Source organism: Oncorhynchus gorbuscha, linkage group LG08 (genome assembly GCF_021184085.1).
Source record: "Oncorhynchus gorbuscha isolate QuinsamMale2020 ecotype Even-year linkage group LG08, OgorEven_v1.0, whole genome shotgun sequence".
Taxonomy (NCBI): Eukaryota; Metazoa; Chordata; class Actinopteri; order Salmoniformes; family Salmonidae; genus Oncorhynchus; species Oncorhynchus gorbuscha.
The window spans coordinates 38081713-38105019 of NC_060180.1; the positions used below are offsets into that span (position 1 = coordinate 38081713).

The window sequence follows — 23307 nt, forward strand, 5'->3', positions numbered from 1 at the left end:
AAGGCGTTGTGTGTATTGCTCCTCTCTTTTTATTGCATACACTGACTTCTCATCTCTGCAAAGTTCTTTAGATTGTGCTCTGGTGGTTTCAGCTGCTCGACACATATTCACTGCTTTATCCAAAGTTCAATCTTGCTCACGCAGCAATCTCTCCTTGAGTCCATTATCAAGTATGCCACAGACTATCCTGTCTTTTACTAGTGAGTCTTTCAGATTTTCAAATTCACACGTTTTGCTCAGTGTGTTCAGCTCAGTCAAATACTGGTCAAAACTGACTCCTTGTTTCTGATTATGAGAGAAAAACTTGTATCTCTCAAATGTGACGTTCCGGCTTGGTACAAAGTACTCCTCAAACTTTGCCATTAGCACAGTCAATGTCAAGTTTGCCTCGTCTTTGCTGAAAGCTATTGTAAATGTCCAATGCATCCTCTCCAATAACATGCAGAAAAGTGGAAGCTTTCAATTTGTCATCATCTCCCCCTGCACCACTGGCTGCTAGGTAGATATTGAATCTCTGCTTGAAACGTTTCCAATTGTCAGCTAAATTGCCCTACAAAATTCGAGGGGAACCACTACTTTAAGGTCTCAGAGCAAGTGACGTCACCGATTGAAACACTATGAGAGCGCACCACCGCTAACTAGCTAGCCATTTCACATCGTTTACATAGGCACTAACTCCAACCGACATGGTGGAGTTAGTTCATTACGTTTTGGGATAAAAGCCGAAAATAAGGTGTGTGGTTAACACAATTTTAGCATATGTTATTCGTTTTCTTCTATGAGATAATCTTGTGTTAACCTCAGACCTTATTTTCGGAGTTTATTCTAAAAAACATATTCTTTCGCCATTCATTTTTCCCATATGGCTGAGCGAACCAGGTCACAGATTTCTGGGTTTAGGACTACACGCGAAGACAGAAACTCTCTGCTCACCCTTGCAATTCTCATTCATGCCACAAGGTGGTAGACTATACGGAGCGCTTCAAATTAAAATACTTCCGGATTCATGCGCCATTGGGAGTTTCCCCATAGCGCTGACGTCATCCATGTATCCCATCTCTTGTTTTTAATATCTATGGCTTCACAGCGTTGTTTCTGAAATCAGGAAGATGGGTTTGGAATCGTCGAAATGGGCTATACTATTCTTAGTTTGTTGGCTTTACAAAAGTAAGTTTACCCTTTGTTTATAATACTAGCTACATGCGTTCAGTTACCTATAATTACCGTTTTAGTTTGGCTTAGCAAGTTTCCTCTTTGTTGGGGTATTGCATTGGCTATTTCCATTGTAACTCGCAGCTAACGTTACTGTAAACGGTATAGTAGTTAGCTTATAGCCAAAGGCTATATCTAGATTCTAGCCAGTTCCAACGAGTATAATTACCGTTTTAGTTTGGCTTAGCAAGTTATCCTCTGTTAGGTTATTGTATTGACTATTTCCATTGTAACTCGCAGCTAACGTTACTGTAAACGGTATAGTAGTTAGCTTATAGACCAAGGCTATATCTAGATTCTAGCCAGTTACAACGATGTTGCTGACAGTGAGGTCATATTTTTACCCCATTGCACTCTTCGGCAAACACAATTATGTAGCTAGTTTGTTTAAGTCCCGTATGAGGTGCACTTAGCTAGCTTAGCCAACTGGCTAGTTAACACGATTGTGAAACTGATATCTACTGATAGCTCGTGATCTTAAGTCAAGCAGTGAGTGGGCGGCTATACAGGCTTCAGGATGAAATCTCATTGGATGTGTAGCAATATGGTTAGGTGTCTTGGGGATGGGAAACCATCACTACAGAAACTGGCCACTTCAATTGTATTTTTCTTTTGTCTTTCAGATGTGAGCTGTAACTCTGTTGAGCAGAAGATTTATGTGGAGCTGAATAACACTGTACCATGCGTTCGACTGCTCAATGCTACACATCAGATTGGCTGCCAGTGTGAGTGACATAGCATGACACACACCTGATTTCTTTGTAGAAGGAATGTGGGTGTCATTTCCAGTTACTTTTTAAATAGACATTCTAATCCAAAATGAATTCAAATCTAATGGTTGCCAAAACCATCTCTCTAACCCCCTCCCCTCCCCTCCCAGAAATGAACCCAAGTACATATTGGTAAAAACATTTTTTTTTTTACGGTTGACTCTTTTACGATAGCATTTAAAAATAAAATAAAAACATTAAATATGCCTAATACTCCTACCGTGGGGCACTTTCAAGATGCTAGAGAGCTCAACCTGTGAGACTGTGTGTGTGTGTAAGATGGCGCTGCAGTGCATAGCAGCTGTTTTACGGGCTCATGACCAATTCTGATAAGTTTATATACAGTCAAGTCAAGTTTGTACACACCTACTCATTCCAGTTTTTTAAAATAAAAAATAAAACTATTCTATGTTGTAGAATAATAGTGTAGACATCAACACTATGAAATAACACACATGGAATCATGTAGTAACCAGAAAAGTGTTAAACAAATCAAAATATATTTTATATGTGAGATTCTTCAAAGTAGCCACCCTTTGCCTTGATGACAGATTTGCCCCTGTAAACATAAGCAAGGCCTTTAACGTATCCAAAAGGGGCTACTTTCCTGTAATTCCATTTTTTCTCTCGTTTTTATTTATTTTTTATTTAACATTTTATTTAACCAGGTAAGCCAGTTGAGAACAAGTTCTCATTTACAACTGCGACCTGGCCAAGATAAAGCAAAGCAGTGCAACACAAACAACAACAGAGTTACACATGGAGTAAACAAACGTACAGTCAATAACACAATAGAAACATCTATATACAGTGTGTGAAAATTAATTCAAATTAGCGAGGTAAGGCAATAAATTGGCCGTAGTGGCGAAAAAAATTACAATTTAGCAAATTAACACTGGAGTGATAGTTGTGCAGAAGATGAATGTGCAAGTAGAGATACTGGGGTGCAAAGAGCAACAAAAAAATATATATATATATATATATTTAACAATATGGGGATGAGGTAGTTGGATTGGCAATTTAAAGATGGGCTATGTACAGGTGCATTGATCTGTAAGCTGCTCTGATAGCTGATACTTAAAGTTAGTGAGGGATATGAGTCTACCAGCTTAAGTGATTTTTGAAATTCGTTCCAGTCATTGGCAGCAAAGAACTGTAAGGAAAGGAGGAATTGGCTTTGGGGGTGACCAGTGAAATATACCTGCTGGAGCGCGTGCTACAGGTGGGTGCTGCTATGGTGACCAGTGAGCTGAGATAAGGCGGGTCTTTACCTAGCAAAGACTTATAGATTACCTGGAGCCAGTGGGTTTGGCGACAAATATGAAGCGAGGTCCAGCCAACAAGATCATACAGGTTGCAGTGGTGGGTATTATACAGTGGGGCAAAAAAGTATTGTGCAAGTTCTCCCACTTAAAAATGATGAGAGGCCTGTCATTTTCATCATAGGTACACTTACACTAAGACAAAATGAGAAAAAAAATCCAGAAAATCACATTGTAGGATTTTTAATGAATTTATTTGCAAATTATGGTGGAAAATAAGTATTTGGTCAATAACAAAAGTTTTTCACAGGTTTTCACACACTGTTGCTGGTATTTTGGCCCATTCCTCCATGCAGATCTCATCTAGAGCAGTGATGTTTTGGGGCTGTTGCTGGGCAACACAGACTTTCAACTCCCTCCAAATATTTTCTATGGGGTTGAGATCTGGATACTGGCTAGGCCACTCCAGGACCTTGAAATGCTTCTTACGAAGCCACTCCTTTGTTGCCCGGGTGGTGTGTTTGGGATCATTGTCATGCTGAAAGACCCAGCCTCGTTTCATCTTCAATGCCCTTGCTGATGGAAGGAGATTTTCCCTCAAAATCTCACGATACATGGCCCTATTCATTCTTTCCTTTACACGGATCAGTCGTCCTGGTCCCTTTGCAGAAAAACAGCCAGAAAGCATGATGTTTCCACCCCCATGCTTCACAGTAGGTATGGTGTTCTTTGTACGCAACTCAGCATTCTTTGTCCTCCAAACACAACGAGTTGAGTTTTTACAAAGTTATATTTTGGTTTCATCTGACCATATGACATTCTCCCAATCTTCTTCTGGATCATCCAAATGCTCTCTAGCAAACTTCAGACGGGCCTGGACATGTACTGGCTTAAGCAGGGGGACACGTCTGGCACTGCAGGATTTGTGTTACTGATGGTAGGCTTTGTTACTTTGGTCACAGCTCTCTGCAGGTCATTCACTAGGTCCCCCTGTGTGGTTCTGGGATTTTTGCTCACTGTTATTGTGATCATTTTGACCCCACGAGGTGAGATCTTGTGTGGAGCCCCAGATCGAGGGAGATTATCAGTGGTCTTGTATTTCTTCCATTTCCTAATAATTGCTCCCACAGTTGATTTCTTCAAACCAAGCTGCTTACCTATTGCAGATTCAGTCTTCCCAGCCTGATGCAGGTCTACAATTTTGTTTCTGGTGTCCTTTGACATTTCTTTGGTCTTGGCCATGGTGGAGTTTGGAGTGTGACTGTTTGAGGTTGTGGACAGGTGTCTTTTATACTGATAACAAGTTCAAACAGGTGCCATTAATACAGGTAACGAGTGGAGGACAGAGGGGCCTCTTAAAGAAGTAGTTACAGGTCTGTGAGAGCCAGAAATCTTGCTTGTTTGTAGGTGACCAAATACTTATTTTCCACCATAATTTGCAAATAAATTCATTAAAAATCCTACAATGTGATTTTCTGGATTTTTTTCCCTCATTTTGTCTGTCATAGTTGAAGTGTACCTATGATGAAAATTATAGGCCTTTCATCTTTTTAAGTGGGAGAACTTGCACAATTGGTGGCTGACTAAATACTTTTTTGCCCCACTGTATGGGGCTTTGGTGACGAAACGGATTGCACTGTGATAGACTGCATCCGATCTGCTGAGCAGAGTGTTGGAGGCTATTTTGTAAATGACATCGCCGAAGTCAAGGATCAGTAGGTTAGTCAGTTTTACGAGGGTATGTTTGGCAGCATGAGTGAAGGGTGCTTTCTTGCGAAATAGGAAGCTGGTTCTAGATTTAATTTTTGGATTGGAGATGCTTAATAGGAGTCTGGAAGGAGAGTTTACAGTCTAACCAGACACCTAGGTATTTGTAGTTGTCCACATATTCTAAGTCAGAGTCATCCAGAGTAGTGATGCTAGGCAGGCGGGCAGGTGCAGGCAGCGATCGGTTGAAGATCATGCATTTAATTGAAGTTGGAGGCCGCGGAAGGAGAGTTGTATGGCATTGAAACTCGTCTGGAGGATAATTAAGTGTCCCAAGAAGGGCCATGGTGTCGTCTGTGTAGAGGTGGATCAGAGAATCGCCAGCCGCAAGAGCGACATCATTGATGTGTACAGAGAAAAGAGTCGGCCCAAGACTTGAACCCTGTGGCACCCCCATAGAGACTGCCAGAGTTCCCGGACAACAGGCCCTCCGATTTGACACACTGAACACTGTCTGAGAAGTATTTGGTGAACCAGGCAGTCATTTGAGAAACCGAGGCTATTGAGTGTGCCGATAAGAATGTGGTGATTGACAGAGTCGAAAGCCTTGGCCAGGTCGATGAATATGGCTGCACAGTATTGTCTTTTGTCGATAGGACATTGAGAGCGGCTGAGGTGCACCCTTGACCAGCTCGGAAACCAGATTGCATAGCGGCGAAGGTACGGTGGCATTTGAAATGGTCCTTGATCTGTTTGTTAACTTGGCTTTCGAAGACCTTAGAAAGAGAGAGGTTGAACAGGCTTGTAATAGGGGTTGCAACAATTGCCGCGGATAATTTTAGAAAGAGAGGGTCCAGATTGTCTTGCTCAGCTGATTTGTAGGGGTCTAGATTTTGCAGCTGTTTCAGAACATCAGCTATCTGGATTTGGGTGAAGGAGAAATGGGGGAGGCATGGACAAGTTACTGTGGGGGGTGCAGAGCTGTTGACCGGGGTAGGGGTAGCCAGGTGGAAAGCATGGCCAGCTGTTGAAAAAAGCTTACTGAAATTATCGATTATCATAGATTTATCGGTGGTGACAGTGTTTCCTAGCCTCAGTGTAGTGGGCAGCTGGAAGGATTATTGGTTCCTAACTTCGCTGAAAGGTTGCATATCGCAGGGGCTATTCGATGCTAATGCAGTATGCCACAGAATGTTTTTGTGCTGGTCAAGGGCAGTCAGGTCTGGAGTGAATCAAGGGCTATATCTGTTCCTGGTTCTAAAAATGTTTGAATGGGGCATGCTTATTTAAGATGGTGAGGAAAGCACTTTTAAAGAATAACCAGGCATCCTCTACTGACGGAATGAGGTCAATATCTTTCCAGGATACCCAGGCCAGGTCTATTAGAAAGGCCTGTTCGCTGAAGTGTTTTAGGGCGCTTTTGACTGTAATGAGGGGTGGTTGTTTGACCGTGGACCCATTACGGACGCAGGCAATGAGGCGGTGATCGCTGAGATCCTGGTTGAAGACAGCTGAGAGAAAATGTTGCAGTTTTTCAATAACTTTTTTTCTGCAATTCTACACATTTTGCCATGACTAATTTTGTGTTTTTATGTTCAAACAACAAAATCAACAAGGATTTTGGCCTGCGTGCCCGGTTGGTTATCAGTCCATGCCAATAGTACAACTAAATTCATAGTCTATTTTATTGGTTTCATTGTTTTAGCTTTTATTTTTGTGATTTCTAGCTCTTAAAAGTTTAGATTATTAAAAATACATAAAGGTCAATGATCTTTTCTACAAGTTTTCTGACAGGTTTTAGTCTTAAGTTTGTACTGGACGCATTTTTCCCTCCTGAAAATGTATTTTTTTAAATGAGTGTGGCGACAACAATTTAGCAGCAGCGGTGTGCCACTTCTAAATTAATACAGGGGAAACACTGACTGTGATTTCTATCCAAGCTGTACTTGTTGTAATGCTGGAATACAGATTAAAGATTTGCATACTAAGACAAGCGTTTTTTCTATCCTGTGTGTCAGCCTCGATATCAGGTGATACAGGTGTGATTCATGTCTTGGATTCTGAGGCAGATCTGGAATGGCCTTTGAGCAAAGGACCCAATCCTCCTTATATGGTTCTGTTGGAATCATCCCTCTTCACCAGGTAGGTTATACACACAGCCAAAAACATTTAACACAGTCAGTGAGTGAGTATCGTTCATCACAGCCTCACAATGATAGGATCCATGTCCTAGCAGCCGCGGCACGCTCAAGGATTGTCTTCTCTCGACAGGTCCATCATGATGAAGATGAAGAATGAATCCAACAGGGTAGCTGGGGTTGCAGTGGTGGTCCCAAATACTAGCCCACCAGAGTTCTCGCCACACACGACATGTCCCAATGAGAACACAGGTAGGTGGATCAGACGATAGGACTCCAGTCTGTCAAAATGACTACAGTACCAGTCAAAAGTTTAGACACACCTACTCATTCAAGGGTTTAAAAAATATATATATATATATTATTAATATTTTCAACATTGTAGAATAATAGTGAAGACATCAAAACTATGAAATAACACATGGAATCATGTAGTAACCAAAAAAGTGTTATATTTGTGTTTCCTCAAAGTAGCCACTCTGTCTTGATGACAGCTTTGCACACTCTTGGCATTCTCTCAACCAGCTTAATGATGTAGTCACTTGGAATTAATTTAATTTAACAGGTGTGCCTTGTTAACATGTAATTTGTGGAATTTCTTTCCTTAATGAGTTTGAGCCAATCAGTTGTTGTGACAAGGTAGGGGTGATATACAGAAGATAACCCTATTTGGTAAAATACCAAGTCCATATCATGGCAAGAACAGCTCAAATATGCAAAGAGAAACAACAGTCCGTTACTTTAAGAGGTGAAGGTCAGTCAATCTGAAACATTTGAAGGACTTTGAACATTTCTTCAAGTGCAGTCACAAAAACCATCAAGCGCTATGGTGAAACTGGCTCTCACGAGGACTACTGCAAATGATACGTTCATTAGAGTTACCAGCCTCAGAAATTGCAGCCCAAATAAATGCTTCACAGAGTTTAAGTAACAGACTTGTCTCAACGTCAACGTTTCAGAGGAGACTGTGTGAATCAGGCCTTCATGGTCGAATTGCTGCAAAGAAACCACTACTAAAGGACTCCAATAAGAAGAAGATACTTGCTTGGACCAAAAAACCTGAGCAATGGACATTAGACTGGTGGAAATCTGTCCTTTGGTCTGATGAGTCCAAATTTGAGATTTTTGGTTCCAACCACTGTGTCTTTGTGAGATGCAGAGTAGGTGAACGGATTATCTCCGCATGTGTAATTCCCACCGTGAAGCATGGAGTTGTGATTGTGTCGTGCTTTGCTGGTGACACTGTCAGTGATTGATTTCGAATTCAAGGGACACCTAACCAGCATGGCTACCACATCATTCTTCAGCCATTTCCCCATCCCATCTGGTTTGTGTATAGTCCCACTATCATTTGTTTTTCAGCAGGACAATGACTCATCACACCTCCAGGCTGTGTGTGGGCTATTTGACCAAGAAGGGGAGTGAGGGAGTGCTGCATTAGATGACCTGGCCTCCACAATCAGCCGACCTCAACCCAATTTGAGATGGTTTGGGATGAGTTGGACCGCAGAGTGAAGGAAAAGCAAGCAGCAAGTGCTCAGCATATGTGGGAACTCCTTCAAGACTGTTGGAAAAGCATTCCAGGTGAAGCTGGTTGAGAGAATGTCAAGAGTGCAAAGCTGTCATCAAGGCAAAGGGCGGTTACTTTGAAGAATCTAAAATGTATTTGGATTTAACACTTTTTTTGGTTGCTACATGATTTCATGTGTGTTATTGCATAGTTTTGATGTCTTCACTATTAGTGTACAATGTAGAAAACTGTCAAAATAAAGACAAACTGTTGAATGAGAGATGTGTCAACTTTTGACTGGTACTGTATGTGATTTTTTTCTAACCGGGGTGCTTTTTAACCATCATTTGTTTTACTTGGTTTACTTTTTCCTCAGGTGTATACTCCGACAACTATGGTCCTAATTTGGCACACTGTAACACTACTGTATGGAACCCTCGGGGGAACGGTCTATCCTATGAGGAATTTGACTTCCCTGTCTTCTCCTTGAAAGAAGACAACGAAACAGAGTTCATCAAACAGGTGAGGGATCACTTCAAGCTGTCACAACCCAGTCAGGATTAATATCATGTCACTTAATGACCATTAACTGTCTTTATCCAAATAACTTTCTACAGTAGTTCTGTGTATTGAAACTGTACCCTTCATTCTGATAAATGTGTCCACTCTACTTGCAGTGCTACTTGGACCATAATCGTGCAGTGAACGGCAGTGCCCCGCAGTACCCTCTGTGTGCCATGCAGCTCTTCTCCCACATGCACGCAGTCACCAATACTCCAACCTGCATGAGACGCAACGACATCAACTTTAGCATCAACCCAGGTACACAAACAGCCACTGTCGTTAGCAGAGATACATTATTGTTAGAGCCATGCTTTTTAGGCACTTTGCTTTTACCAGTATTTCCAGTTTTATCCGCTAGGTTTGCTGCAGGTATAAAATCCTAGGGAACATTCTTTAATTGTCTCCAATCAATCAAGGAATCTCTGGTTGTGCTTCTGTGTTTGGTGGGGGCAGTGCCGGTCCTGGACTTTCTGCCGCCCTAGCCGAGACAAAATCTGACGCTCCCCCCTCATAGGCCTATGCTATAAATTAAACACAATTTTTAACACATCTGGTTAGTAGGCTATATAATCTGTTCAATGTCAATAACAGCCTAATATTTTCAATCTGATTACATTGATAAAATCACCAATGCCCTGGACCTTCTGCCGCCCTAGGCGAGACAAAAATAATTAGACATCCTTATGAAGCATGGCACTTTCAAAAGTTACCTTTGCACCCAGGCAGAGGCTCTACTGATGCAGAAAACTGTAAGCCTGAACTGCTGGCTACTCGTTCGTTGTATAACCCAACAACAGAAGTGCTTCCCTAAAAGCTGCTTGGGTTTAAACAAACATCTCTTTTCAGAAGAGAAAAGCTCAGGGACAGAATAGCAAAGTCCATTTTTAAAAATCTCCTCGAATATTATAGTCGCAGTTTAGCTTCAGATTGTCATCGAGAGGAATCAATATATCCCCATATGCATCGGAGTCATGTCTTTCGCAGGCATTTTAGAGCGTGTTTCTACCATAAGGCATCACAGAGTTAAGCATTGTTATAAAGCATTGTTATTGTTTATTTTCAGCAAACTTAACATGTGTAGATATTTGTATGAACATAACAAGATTCGACAACTGAGACATAAACTGAACAAGTTCCACAGACATGATTAACAGAAATTGAATAATTTGTCCCTGAACAAAGGGGAGGGGTCAAAATCAAAAGTAACAGTCAGTATCTGGTGTGGCCACCAGCTGCATTAAGTACTGCAGTTCATCTCTTCCTCGTGGGCTGCACCATACTTGCCAGTTCTTGCTGTGAGATGTTACTGTACTCTTCCACCAAGTCACCTGCAAGGTCCCGGACATTTCTGGGAGGAATGGCCCTAGCCCTCACCCTCCGATCCAACAGGTCCCAGACGTGCTCAATGGGATTGAGATCCGGGCTCTTTGCTGGCCATGGCAGAACACTGACATTCCTGTCTTGCAGGAAATCACACACAGAACGAGCAGTATGGCTGGTGACATTGTCATGCTGGAGGGTCATGTCAGGATGAGCCTGCAGGAAGGGTTCCACATGAGGGAGGAGGATGTCTTCCCTGTTACGCACAGCATTGAGATTGCCTGCAATGACAAGAAGCTCAGTCCCATGATGCTGTGACACACCGCCCCAGTTCATAACGGACCCTCCACCTCCACATCGATCCCGCTCCAGAGTATAGGCCTCGGTGTAACGCTCATTCCTTCGACGATAAACGCAAATCCGACCATCTCCCCTGGTGAGACAAAACCGTGACTCGTTAGTGAAGAGCACTTTTTGCCAGTCCTGTCTGATCCAGCGACGGTGGGTTTGTGCCCACCATCGCGACGTTGTTCCCGGTGATGACTGGTGAGGACCTGCCTTACAACATGCCTACAAGCCCTCAGTCCAACCTCTCTCAGCCTATTGAGGACAGTCTGAGCACTGATGATGGGATTCTGCGTTCCTGGTGTAACTCAGGCAGTTGTTACCATCCTGTACCTGTTCCGCAGGTGTGATTCTGTGCAGTTGTTACACGTGGTCTGCTACTGCGAGGACGATCAGCTGTTCGTCCTGTCTCCCTGAAGCGCTGTCTTAGGCGTCTCACAGTACAGACATTGCAATTTATTGCCCTGGTAATATATGCAGTCCTCATGCCTCCTTGCAGCATGCCAATGGCACATTCACGCAGATGAGCAGGGACCCTGGGCATCTTTCTTTTTTGTGTTTTTCAGAGTCAGTAGAAAGGCCTCTCTAATGTCCTAACTGTGGCCTTAATTGCCTACCCTCTGTAAGCTGTTAGTGTCTTAATGACCGTTCCACAGGCGCATGTTCATAAAAATGTTTATGGTTCATTGAACAAGCATGGGAAACTGTGTTTAAACCCTTTACAATGAAGATCTGTGAAGTTATTTGGATTTTTACGAGTGATCTTTGAAAGACAGGGTCCTGAAAAGGGGATGTTTCTTTTTTGCAGAGTTTAGAATGCTTGATATAACCTGGATTTGTTTTATGTATTAATTTCAAAATATAAAGGAAACAACAGATACCCTTTGTTAAAGGAAAGGGCAAAAGGGATATGTGATACCCTCACTTAATTCAAGCCCTGGTTTTAGTCAAACACCAAGCCCCTTCCAGACACTGAGCCATGCACTGATTAAATACCTACTTGGCTGTACCGACATCTATGGATAGGATAATTGTCTGTCAAACAGGTAGGCTTACCACATATTTTTTTGGAAGAAGCTCCAGTTCTATTTAACCCCTTGCGTCAAAGTTACAATGTTGCGATCACTGTGTAACCTACTACCTATAGTAGGAAAACACGTTTCTTATGAATAATATCCCAACTGTTATCACACATGGCACGACCCCATAATTGTTACAATAAAAATAACACTTATATTTAACATTTTAATATTTCAGCAGAACTGTAAAACAGAGTCAGATAATTTGAGCTTTGGAAAGGAGTGCTTTCATAAATGCATGGCGGGCCTCGTTTCACTGGAGCAGTGTAAAATAAGCTTTATGCTTATGGCCCAGCCTTAATGAATTTTGTTTATTTACGTATGGAATTTGATTGTCCAGTTTCCATTTGATTTATTTAGTCTCCACCTAGAGTGGCCTCTTTCCTCTGCGGTGGTGCTGCATAGCAGTCAGCGATGTTTTCTCTCGGTAGCTGTCCATGGTCCTGAAATCAAATCATCTGAGTTTGCTTAGACACCAGCCTGATCTCCAGCTCCTTCTACCTCTGGAAACTATCTAGGTGGTCATGCGACTTCTGATGTCAGCTGAAGTGGCACAGATTCTTCCAGTCCCCGGTTCCATCCCTTACCAGCGCAGATTTGCACTCGTGTGAAAAGTTTCTAGCAAAAACTGAAGGCTCCATCGTTTTGCTTGGAATAGATAAGCCTTGGTCTCTCCACTCTCTCCCTGTTTGCCATTCTCCTATTTTAGTGGGCCACCGAAAACCTTCGTTGCCCCTCATCTCTTGTGAAATTCCACTCCTTATCCTGATGTGGCCCAGCCTGCTCTAACATATCCCGTAAAGGTCCATTCATATATTTTGGTCACTCACCGGGATCTTTTATGTTTTTTGTCTGGGAGTAAGATTTAGCAGCAGCACCACCACTGTCATCAGGGATGGGGAGCGACTAATCTAAGTCTGGTTCCAAGATGGTAGGGTTTTCACTGGTGTTGTTTGGAGGTGTGGCTAGGCCTGGTGCGACCACCTGTTCTTGTTCAGCCAGCAAGCTTTCATCATCGGTGGAAGTGCATGGCTCAGACTCCCCCGGGTTGTCCTATTCGCTGCTAGAATCAGCGAACGGGGGCTCGTCGTTCTCGGCGAATGAGTGGCCTGTCCTCGTAGGTTTGTCATTCTCCACACCGGCTGATGGACATTGCTGCAAACTGATACATTTCACCAGCAAATTTATTTTGTGAACTATTTTCTCAGTTTAAAAAGAAATATTCACTTCCTGATAGTTTTTGTCTCTTAGACATGGTAGTAAATTGTTTAAATCTCTATAGCTAAAATTATATCCACTAGTAGTGGACAGGCTAGGTTAGGCTACTGCCTTAATCACTAATCGTCTTCATCACATACAAACATAAAAGAGAGTCGTTTAATTGGGAGATTTATTTTTTTATATTTTTATTGATGTTTCACAATTTGATAATCCCATATAAACACACACATCCCAATAGCTACCAGGGATAGTGGGAGCGAACTCCAAGAGAAGCGGAAATGGAGTGGGGGCGGGAACTGCAGCTGGGTTGTTGGCTGGGGTGCCGCGGGCAGTGTGGTAGCCGATTGGGGGCACCGGAGGCAAGCAGCCAATTGTCAAGATGCCACCCCAAATTCAAGTGCCGCCAGAGGCAGCGGCCTAATCTTGCCTAATGGGAGGAGGGATCGGATTGGTGGGTGGCGCATAATTAGCCCAGCGTCGTCCGGGTTAGGGGAGGGTTTTGCCGGGGTAGGCAGTCATTGTAAAATAAGAATTTGTTTGTAACTGACCTGCCTAGTTAATTAAAAATAAAATTGCCTAAAGGTGTCAGCATGTTCTAGTTCAACTGGTCGTGCGGGTGCGTCCACGTGCACCATCGCACGCATGTTGATTTTGTCCAAAAGCGATCAGGACACGAAGGTTGAAATATCAAAACGAACTCTGAACCAACTATATTAATTTGGTGGTAGGTCAAAACGCATGAAACATTCATGGATAGCTAGCTAGCTTGCTGTTGCTAGCTAATTGTTCCTGGGATATAATCATTGGGTTGTTATTTTACCTGAAATGCACAAGTCCTCTACTCTGACAATTAATCCACAGATTAAAGGGTAATCTAGTTAGTTCATAGTAATCTCTCCTCCTTCAGTCTTCTTCTTTGGACTTTATATGGCGGTTGGCAACATTAAGGTGCATTACCACCACAAACTGGACTGGAGTGTGGACCTCAGTTTGTCATATATGCTCCTAATGAGATGGGAGAGGCGGGACTTGCACCACATCCAAAATAGAACCAAGTTTTATTTTAGCGCCTGGCTACGCAGACTCTCGTTAACGCACAGGAGCTGATTGGATAAAATTATTGAATAGCATGTGTGTAAATCTATTGTGTGTGAGCGGTGTGGTCAGCATTGTTTGGTGCAGAATTTTAAATGTAAAAATTTGCTTGGAAACGAGTCGTCTCTCGTTGAATGACAACAGGCTTTGATCATGAGTGGGGATTCTTCAGTAATCAGACAAAGGGGCTTTGGATACCAATTTCTGATTGCCTCAACGACAAAAAAATGTGTGCCCAAACTGCTGGAAAAAAGCCTTACCAAAGTTCAAAGCTAACAAAATCGTCACAACATATACCTCTTCCGAACTGTATTGGCTGGGAAGCATGCAGACGTCTTAAGACATGGAAGGCGTAGCCCCCCCCCCCCCCCCCCCCAACACACACGTACAACCAGACATTTGTTGATTGGAGACTGCTTGTCTCAATTAATGTGTGTAAATGTGGAAGGCGTATGTATATCTGCAGATCTTAATCACACAAAGCCTGCTGCAAACCTCGTAGATAATGCTGGAAATAATGGTAAAAGGCAGGTATAAAATGATTGTGTATATGTGAATAGTTAGTATACACATTCTGTCATGTACACTGAGTGAAAAGCTATGATTCACCAGGTGAAAGCTATGATCCCTTATTGATGTCACAAGTTAAATCCACTCCAATCAGTGTAGATGAAGGGGAGGAGACATGTTAAAGAATGATTTTTAAGCATTGAGACATGGATTGTGTATGAGGGTGAATGGGCAAGACAAAAGATTTAAGTGCCTTTGAACGGGGTGTGTCAAGAACTGCAACGCTGCTGGGTTTTTCAGTTTCCCGTGTGTATCAAGAATGGTCCACCACCCAAAGGACATCCAATCAACTTGACACAACTGTGGGAAGCATTGGAGTCAACATGGGCCAGCATCCCTGTGGAAAGCTTTCGACACCTTGTAATCCATGCCCCAAAGAATTGAGTCTCTTCTGAGGGCAAAACGGGTATATCTTAATATTTGGAAGGTGTTCCTAATGTGTTGTACACTCAGTGTATATCTCACCCACATATCTACCTCTCACAGAGATGGTGTGTGACCCTCTGGGTGATTATAATGTTTGGGGTTCCATCCGGCCCTATAACGACACCGTCTTCGGCCACAAGGAGAACGAGAGCGTTGTTATAGCAGCAGCCAGGGTGAGTGACACAAAGGCCTGCCTCACTCTTACACATCTTGTCACATGTTCACAGATGTTTTAATGCTGTGTTCATAACCAAGTGGAATTGTGGTAATTACCAGTTGTAAATACCAGTTGGATGCTTTGAGCTCGTTGAGAAACCCAACAAGCTACATCAACAATAAACTAAAAGTACAGCTATCATGCTTGTAAAAAAAAGAAAATGTGTTCAAACCCCATGTTATTAGATTGCTTTTTAGAAATATTGTTTTGTTACATTTAACTGCTGAAAATTATGTTATCGTGGCCATTTCCTTAGTAGGTGAGAACAGCATGTGGAAGAAGTCGGAGCTCAGAGATGACAGACGAGTTTCCCACTAGTAATTACGAGTTGTAGGGGTGTTCAAGTGGATTTTTCCCAGTCGTATGTGATAATTACCACCTTCCCACTTGGTTATGAACGCAGCATAAGCCGTTTGCAATTTATGCAAAACGGTATACAAGATGAGCCACATTCCTGTGTGTGGTATACAAATTTTGATTTAAAGAGGTTAACTGCTTTGGTAATTTGCCCAGTACCATTTTCCTTCCTATGCAATCCTTACATTGTTTTTTTGTTTTCTTGTTTGGAGTTCATGAGTGATTGACTGGACACCTTGCACTCTCCGTTTTTGTAGCTGGACAGCAGGGCATTTTTCTGGGAGGTTTCAACTGGAGCGGAGGGAAGTATCTCAGGGTTTGTCACTCTGCTTGCTGCTGCCCAGGCACTGCGTAAAGTCACTCAAGAGGCCCCTCCCACACGGAATATCCTCTTTGCCTTCTTCCAAGGGGTGAGTTCCTTCTGTCTCCCTAAGCAAGTTAGTCTAGTATGTGTCGATTAGGTACATGAGTCCCATGTGGTCACTATCATATAGCAGTATTGTTTAGTGTTGTACTGTATGATCGAGGATGTTGATCGCTTATTCCTCTCTTTCAGGAAACCTTTGACTACATTGGCAGCTCTCGGATGGTTTACGACATGGAGAATGGCAAGTTTGTGATAGACTTGGACAATATTCACTCAGTACTAGAGATTGGTCAGGTAAGGACATGCGTATACAGTCTCATTGAATACTCAAACACACGCAGGCATCTTTTTGCAAAACACATGGGTATACAATCAACCGATACTGAGTGATGGATCTTTTATGTTATTTGTAAGGTGGCCGTGCATAGTGGCACCAACCTCTTTCTCCACTCAGACCCTGTGTCCAGGAGGAACAACACTGTCAATGACGAGGTGAGGGAGGAATTATTTTCTTCTTTCTTTATGCCTCTTACCTGGGCCGGCTGTTTTTTTTCAATACTCTTTATTATCCTTTCTCTCAACCCACTTTTCCCAACCTCTTACTCTGTTTCAGGTTAAGAATCTTGTGAACAATTTACAGTCTTCCACGGCTGGGCTCAGCTTCTTATTGGTTGAGCCTAATGTCTCTCAGCCACTCCCGCCCTCCTCCCTCCAGCGTTTCCTGCGAGCTCAGCCAATCCCAGGGATTGTGCTTGCAGACCACGAATCCGCTTTCAACAACAGGTGAGTCAGCGTTTGACTGTGGTCTGTCATTGCTGTTCATCTTTATTACGGCAATATTAAGCTTGCCTGATTTCTTCATTAGTAGTGAGGAGTGTTCTGTCCTGTTTGCCCATGCACAGGTACTATGAGAGTTTTTACGACAACGCTGCTAACCTGAACCTGACTTATCCATCTAATTTGAGTCCAGAGGAACAGCTGGAGTTTGTGACTGGTACTGCAAAGGTATTCTTACCAGAGCAATCCCATTGATCCATCCATTGCAGTAGGTACAGTTGCCTTTACATTGTGATCCATTGTTACAATAATGTATTCTCCCTCTACTCTTTCAGTCCCTTACTGATGTGGCTACGGTGGTTGCACGTGCTCTCTACAAGCAGGCCGGGGGAGACGAGTCCCTAGGCAACACCATCAAAGCAGACCCCAGAATAGTGAGACCCGACGAATGATTACCTGTTCAGCTGTTGTACATGTCAAACTGATCAGTCATACTGTTATAGTCTGTTATTTTCTATGACTGTCAATATTTCTGTTAACATGAGTCACTTGTTCATTCTCAGCAAGTTTTTTGGAACAGTAAGCAGAATTATTTGACCTAACACTCAATCTCTCTCTCAGGTTACACAGATGCTGTATGGGTTTCTGGTTAGTTCCAACAACAGTTGGTTTCAGGCAGTGATGGCCCCAGAACTAAAGAACCTTCTCAGTGAGTTTTAGTTCACACTAGGAAACACCCTTTGACCCTACAAAGGCACTCTGCTTCTACCAATGTCATAAACACACTGGCAGATATGGAGCATGTGTACATGTTTACTAGTCAGACACACTTGCATCCATAAAGACTGTATTGGGGTACTTGGGTCTTCATTGCTTTGTATTTTTCTGTCTCCTAGAGCCCAGCCCACCAGAGTACTATGTTGGTGTTGCCATGTCTTCCACTCCAACTCGTCTGGTCCAGTACCTCCTGGCCAATTTAACTGGGGCAGCCACCAACCTCACCCAGAGTCAGTGCCAGAAGCCAGATGAGCTGCCGAACGAGAGCAGACAGGTAGGTGTGCCGCTGGATCTGTCTGTCTGTGTGCAGATGGATCTGTCTGTCTGTGTGCAGATGGATCTGTCTGTCTGTGTGCAGATGGATAGATGTACAGTGTATCACTGTTTACATCGGAAATGTAAAAAATAGTGTTTATTTGTACACTATGGTGCTGGAATCCCACCACACTCTCATTCACTGTTTCTCTCGCAGATGTACTCCTATCTCTGGGTTCAGGGCATTGTCCCACCCAACAGTACCGAGAGGGATTCTTTCTGCGTACGTGCATCGGTACGCCTGACCAAAGCAGTGTCCCCTGCCTTCGAGCTCGGAGAGTATGCTTCCAAAGACTATTCCACGTGGACAGAATCACGGTGGAAGTTCATCAAAGCTCGAATTTTCCTAGTAGCGAGCCGGGACTTGGAGGTAAAACTGCAGTCTTCTTTTACCTTCCAGGATCCACATCTGTTTAATCAATTACAGTTGTGTTGCTTAGGTTCAAGTGATTTCTGTTTGAACCAATTATCATGTTTAGGTAGGGAAATAGTGTCAAATTCATTAACGAGTACAATCCTGTTTTTTCTCCTACAGTATTCACCTCTTCCTCTTAATTTGTCTCTCATAGATGCTGACCTTAGGCGTGGGAGTGGCTGTGTTGTTCACATCCCTACTGGTGACATACTTCATCAGCACCAAGGCAGACGTCCTCTTCAGCTCCACGAGGGAACCCGCTAGCGCCGCCTATTGATTACCTCCAGGCGTTTTAACCTGTGACCAGTGACCACTAATCTCCCAAACAAGCAGGAACAAACAGCATTTTTCTTTCAAGTTTTTTAAATTTGATTTTTTACACACGATAGGCAGACAGGCAAAAAAGTTAAGCAGAATAGATTGTTTTATGTGTGTGAGCCTGATGGACTTACACAGATGAGGTTTAACACAACTGGAATTGACTGGCCCGGATGCATCCGGACTCATCAGGGTCAGATTGCACTGGTCTATGCCAGTGTAAAAGATGTTCATATTCATTTTTTTGTTCAGTCAAATAATGTTTTGTTTACTGTATCATGGAAGTAGGCGTTAAGCTTTGTTTGAATGTGTGTGCTTGCTTGTGTGCGTGCAGTGTGTGTAAGTGGGAGGTGAGTGAGTGCTTGCAAGCGTGTGCAAGTGTATATGTTGAGGATGCGGTTGTAGTATGTGCAGTACCTTTCTTTTCTCTGTCTGTAGTATACTGATCTGTAATTTCCACTACAGCTGTGTTCACACAGGCAGCCCAATTCTTATATTTACATATCTTTTCACGTCAGATCTTTTTCAGAGCTGATCTCATTGGTCAAAAGACCAATTAGTGAAGAAAATATCAGAATTGAGTGTCTGAACACATCCTGATATGCATTAAAATGTGTATATCAAAATGGTATTTTATTTTGTTTGCAGTCTATAAAAATCTACTTTGTTATTTTAAATCTATTAATAATTTGCAGGATTATGCCCAGAGGTTTTTATGTATTGATGGAAATGTCAAATGATACGGGGTGTGTTTGTAAGAAGGTGATCTCTGACCAATTGGGGAATAAATGTGATTATTGCCTTTAACTAAATAAACATGGCTTTTCCAATCCTCTCGTGTTGCTTCTCTACTATTTCCAGGCATGTGGTGTAGTACATGGCTTGGTAAGTTTTTTTTTTCTTCTTCTGAGTAGTAGTTCTACATAAGGGGCCTACAATAGGCTACTACATCAGCCTTGAGGTTCCACAATAATAGAGGGGGGGTTACAGTTATTGCAAAATCCTGAACTTTCAATAAATTCATTGGTTTTACAGTTTATTTTATTTTTACAGGGACAGTGCACATTAATCAACGTTTCAGTAAAAGTGCCGGTTTTAGCCAGCCGGCTAATTTTCAACCGCAGTCCCTGGGCAGGTTATTAAAAACAATTACAATATAGACAATAGCACCATAGAACAAGCAAGACATAGCAACATAGGACAAGCAAGACATAGTATACAGACAGGGCAACAGGACAAGCAAGACATAGCAGACAGAGCAACACAGAACAAAAAGCAGCAAGACAATTCATAAAAGCAACAAAGTGTTTCCACACCTCACAAGCTACAGACAACAGACAACATGGAAAGCGGCAACACACAGCTAGGGACCATGTTCACAAATCTGATTGACCTTTAGCCATGTCTTCAAGCATTTTGTGAAAGTGTGATATGTGGTGAAGTTGTGTGTGTCTGATGGCAGTGTATTCCAGACATGGGAAGCTCTCACAGAGAATGCAGATTTACTAAAGGTGCTTTTCCTTAGGGGAACCAAACAGTCACCTCTCATGGCAGACCTTGTGGATCTGCTGCCATATGTCTGGGTTTTCTGTTTAACAAAAATATTGAGTGGAGGGAGAGCCAGGCCATTTAGGATCTTGAATACAAGACATGCGTCGGTGTATTGCACAAGATTTTCCCAACTCAAGAGCTCATGTTTTCTAAGGATGTGACAATGATGATGGCTATTGGGCTTCCTATCAAGCACTTTGAGAGCCTGTTTGTAGACAGACTGAATAGGTTTTAATGTTGTACAGCAAGCTTGGGCCCAACTAGTCAAGCAGTATGTTAAGTGGGGGAGTATCATAGATTTGAAGTACAGTTTTGCTACCTCTAAGTCAAACAATTTCGTATAAATCGGAAATTAGCTAGATTGAATTTAGTTATTTGAATGACCTTTTTCACATGCTTTTTAAAAGAGAGGTTGGAATCAAGTATGATGCCAAGGTACTTAAAAGCGGATACCACCTGGAGCTTCTCCCCTGACACATAGACATCTGGCTCAGTAGCATCTGTTGCCCTCTTTGTGAAGAACATGCAAACAGTTTTTTTCACATTGAGATGCAAACACGAGTCACTGAGCCACTTTGTAACCTGGACCATTACAGTAGTGAGTTCTTGTGCAGCTTGTTGTTTGCTCTTTGCATGCACATATATCACTGTATCATCTGCATACATTTGAACTTCAGACCCAGTACAGACAGAAGGCAGATCATTAATGTACAGGCTGAACAGGAGGGGCCCCAGTATTGACCCTTGGGGCACGCCCACATCATAGCTACGAGTGGGCGACAGCTCATTGCTCACTCTGACACACTGAGTTCTGCCTTCAAGGTATGATTTCATCCATCTCAAGGCATCAGGGGAAAAGTTGAACTTGGACAATTTTGTGATGAGAATCTCATGAAATCTCATGAAATACAGAAATCCTGGTTGGAGTTTTCTGGATTTCCTGTTTATTCCCTTCTAGTTGCAAGAATCCACCTACCAGGAATTCTGGAACCCTAGCTACAGTTGAGGATTACTGTTCTCCTTGCAGCAGGGTATTATGCAGCACGAGCATGTATTTTTAAAACTTTTTTCAAAATAGAAGTCCCCTGCAAATACAACTTCAGGAATAATTAATTATTTTTAGGTCTACTGCAGTACAACTGTTTTTCACAGCATTGTAACCACATTAAAAAAGTGAATAGATCATTTGACATGATTTTACTTTTATTGTATAGCAGTATCTGTAAGTTATGGTCTAGGCTTAATCGAAAGAAATACATTTTCAATAAAATACATATGTAATTGGAAGTCTGCAAAACTTAATTGTCTCTTGTGCTGACCAACTGGTTTAATTTACTGCAATGCAGTATACTATATGAATTACATATTGGCTTATAGAGAAAAAAAACTATTCTATGTGCCGAAGTTAGAGGGTTGGGAATACTCCGTATGGTCTGTAGAATCGATTTATGGTGTTATTTCATAGGGGACCGTGGTCTAAATACCCAGCAGCACTTTCCACTCCACCCATTCCATGTGCCACAATGCAATACTCTGTATTTGAAACACCAAAAACATTTTGGGCTGTAGATAGAAAGTAGAGGCCAGCTGTGCAGTTTTACAGCTAATTTGTTTTACAGCTAATTTCCTTTTTATTCCACCCATTTTGCCAATTTAAAGCTGATTTCCTGTAATTTGACACATTTTGTAATGACATATCTTGTTGATCTATCCTGTTTTCTCCTATCACAGCCATTAAACTCAACTGTTTTACGGTCAGTATTGTCCTCATGGTGAAATCCCTGAGTGGTTACTGTCTTGTTTTGCACTTTGTACAAAATAATAAAATGCAGTACTACAGGATATTTCTTAACGTAGGTCTTTATTATTACTTGCATGTTCACTTATCTCCAACCATGATCAACTGCCATGACCTAACCATCTGGGTGGTCTTAACCAATCATAGCACAGTATGAAACAGCGGTAAAATGCGTCCAATTATAATTCAGTATGTTTCCACACATGAAAATGACATCCCCTTCTTTTAAAACAAATAAAATGTTTACATATTCTAAGCGTTTCTTTTGAAAACATGCTCTGCAGTTTGAACTCAAGGTAAGTAACCATTTATATTGTATACTACACCAACTGAATCAACATAGACTCTGAAACAATGAACCAACATACTGTTACTTTTCGAACAAGGGATTCTCAGCAACTCAGCTTTCACAGTAGAAATTGCATCTTAACATTTCAAATAAATACAATACCAAAGTATTTCAAGTGAACTTTCAATAACAAGTTTACAGTCTGGAACTCTTTTAGGGCAGCGGTCCGCCTACACCCTTTGACATTTCACAGGCCTAGGACAGCTCTGGGCTTGACCTATCTTCCTGACCTTGTGCTATATGATGCTGAGCATGCTTCTGTGTCAGTCAACAGCTCCTGTGGTGTTGCAGGTAAGTAATGGTGTATGCTGTGCTGTGTGTGTGTTTAGTCCATCACGTTCTCTTTCAGGGGAACAGTTCATCTCATCAGTGTGTTGTTCTTTTGTGTTCAGTAGGTGACGACGATTGCGGTACACCGCTCCTTCTGCGGTGCGGACGTGATATGAACGTTCAGTGTCAGCTGGCTGGATGACGACTGCTGGCTTCCAGAGGCCATGCTCCTGGATTCTCACTGACTCTCTGTCGATCAGTGTCAGCTGGCTGGATGACGACTGCTGGCTTCCAGAGGCCATGCTCCTGGATTCTCACTGACTCTCTGTCGATCAGTGTCAGCTGGCTGGATGACTGCTGGCTTCCAGAGGCCATGCTGGACTCTTCGATCAGAGCTGGCCATGCTCCTGGATTCTCACTGACTCTCCGTCGATCAGTGTCAGCTGGCTGGATGACGACTGCTGGCTTCCAGAGGCCATGCTCCTGGATTCTCACTGACTCTCCGTCGTTCAGTGTCAGCTGGCTGGATGACGACTGCTGGCTTCCAGAGACCATGCTCCTGGATTCTCACTGACTC

The 23307-nt window shown here is 42.5% G+C and overlaps 1 protein-coding gene across 1 annotated transcript; it reads left to right on the forward strand.

The window, feature by feature from the left end:
• Positions 1–1008: 1008 nt before the first annotated feature.
• On the forward strand, positions 1009–19594 carry ncstn (nicastrin). Its single transcript, XM_046359377.1, has 17 exons — positions 1009–1167; positions 1836–1937; positions 6970–7093; positions 7223–7341; positions 8976–9121; positions 9277–9421; positions 15280–15392; positions 16051–16203; positions 16350–16454; positions 16575–16652; positions 16774–16943; positions 17063–17165; positions 17273–17371; positions 17559–17646; positions 17834–17988; positions 18187–18399; positions 18599–19594. Exons 1-17 carry the CDS (start codon positions 1110–1112, stop codon positions 18719–18721), a joined length of 2094 nt encoding a protein of 697 aa, XP_046215333.1. The 5' UTR covers positions 1009–1109; the 3' UTR covers positions 18722–19594.
• The last annotated feature ends 3713 nt before the right edge of the window (positions 19595–23307 follow it).

What these genes read in the sequence shown, in the direction of transcription:
- ncstn (XM_046359377.1), top strand. Translation starts at nt 1,110, where the DNA reads ATGGGTTTGGAATCGTCGAAATGGGCTATACTATTCTTAGTTTGTTGG. An exon ending in ACATCAGATTGGCTGCCAGT is followed by an intron (nt 1,938 to 6,969) that starts GTGAGTGACATA and finishes CCTGTGTGTCAG; the next exon opens with CCTCGATATCAGGTGATACA. An exon ending in AAACAGAGTTCATCAAACAG is followed by an intron (nt 9,122 to 9,276) that starts GTGAGGGATCAC and finishes CTCTACTTGCAG; the next exon opens with TGCTACTTGGACCATAATCG.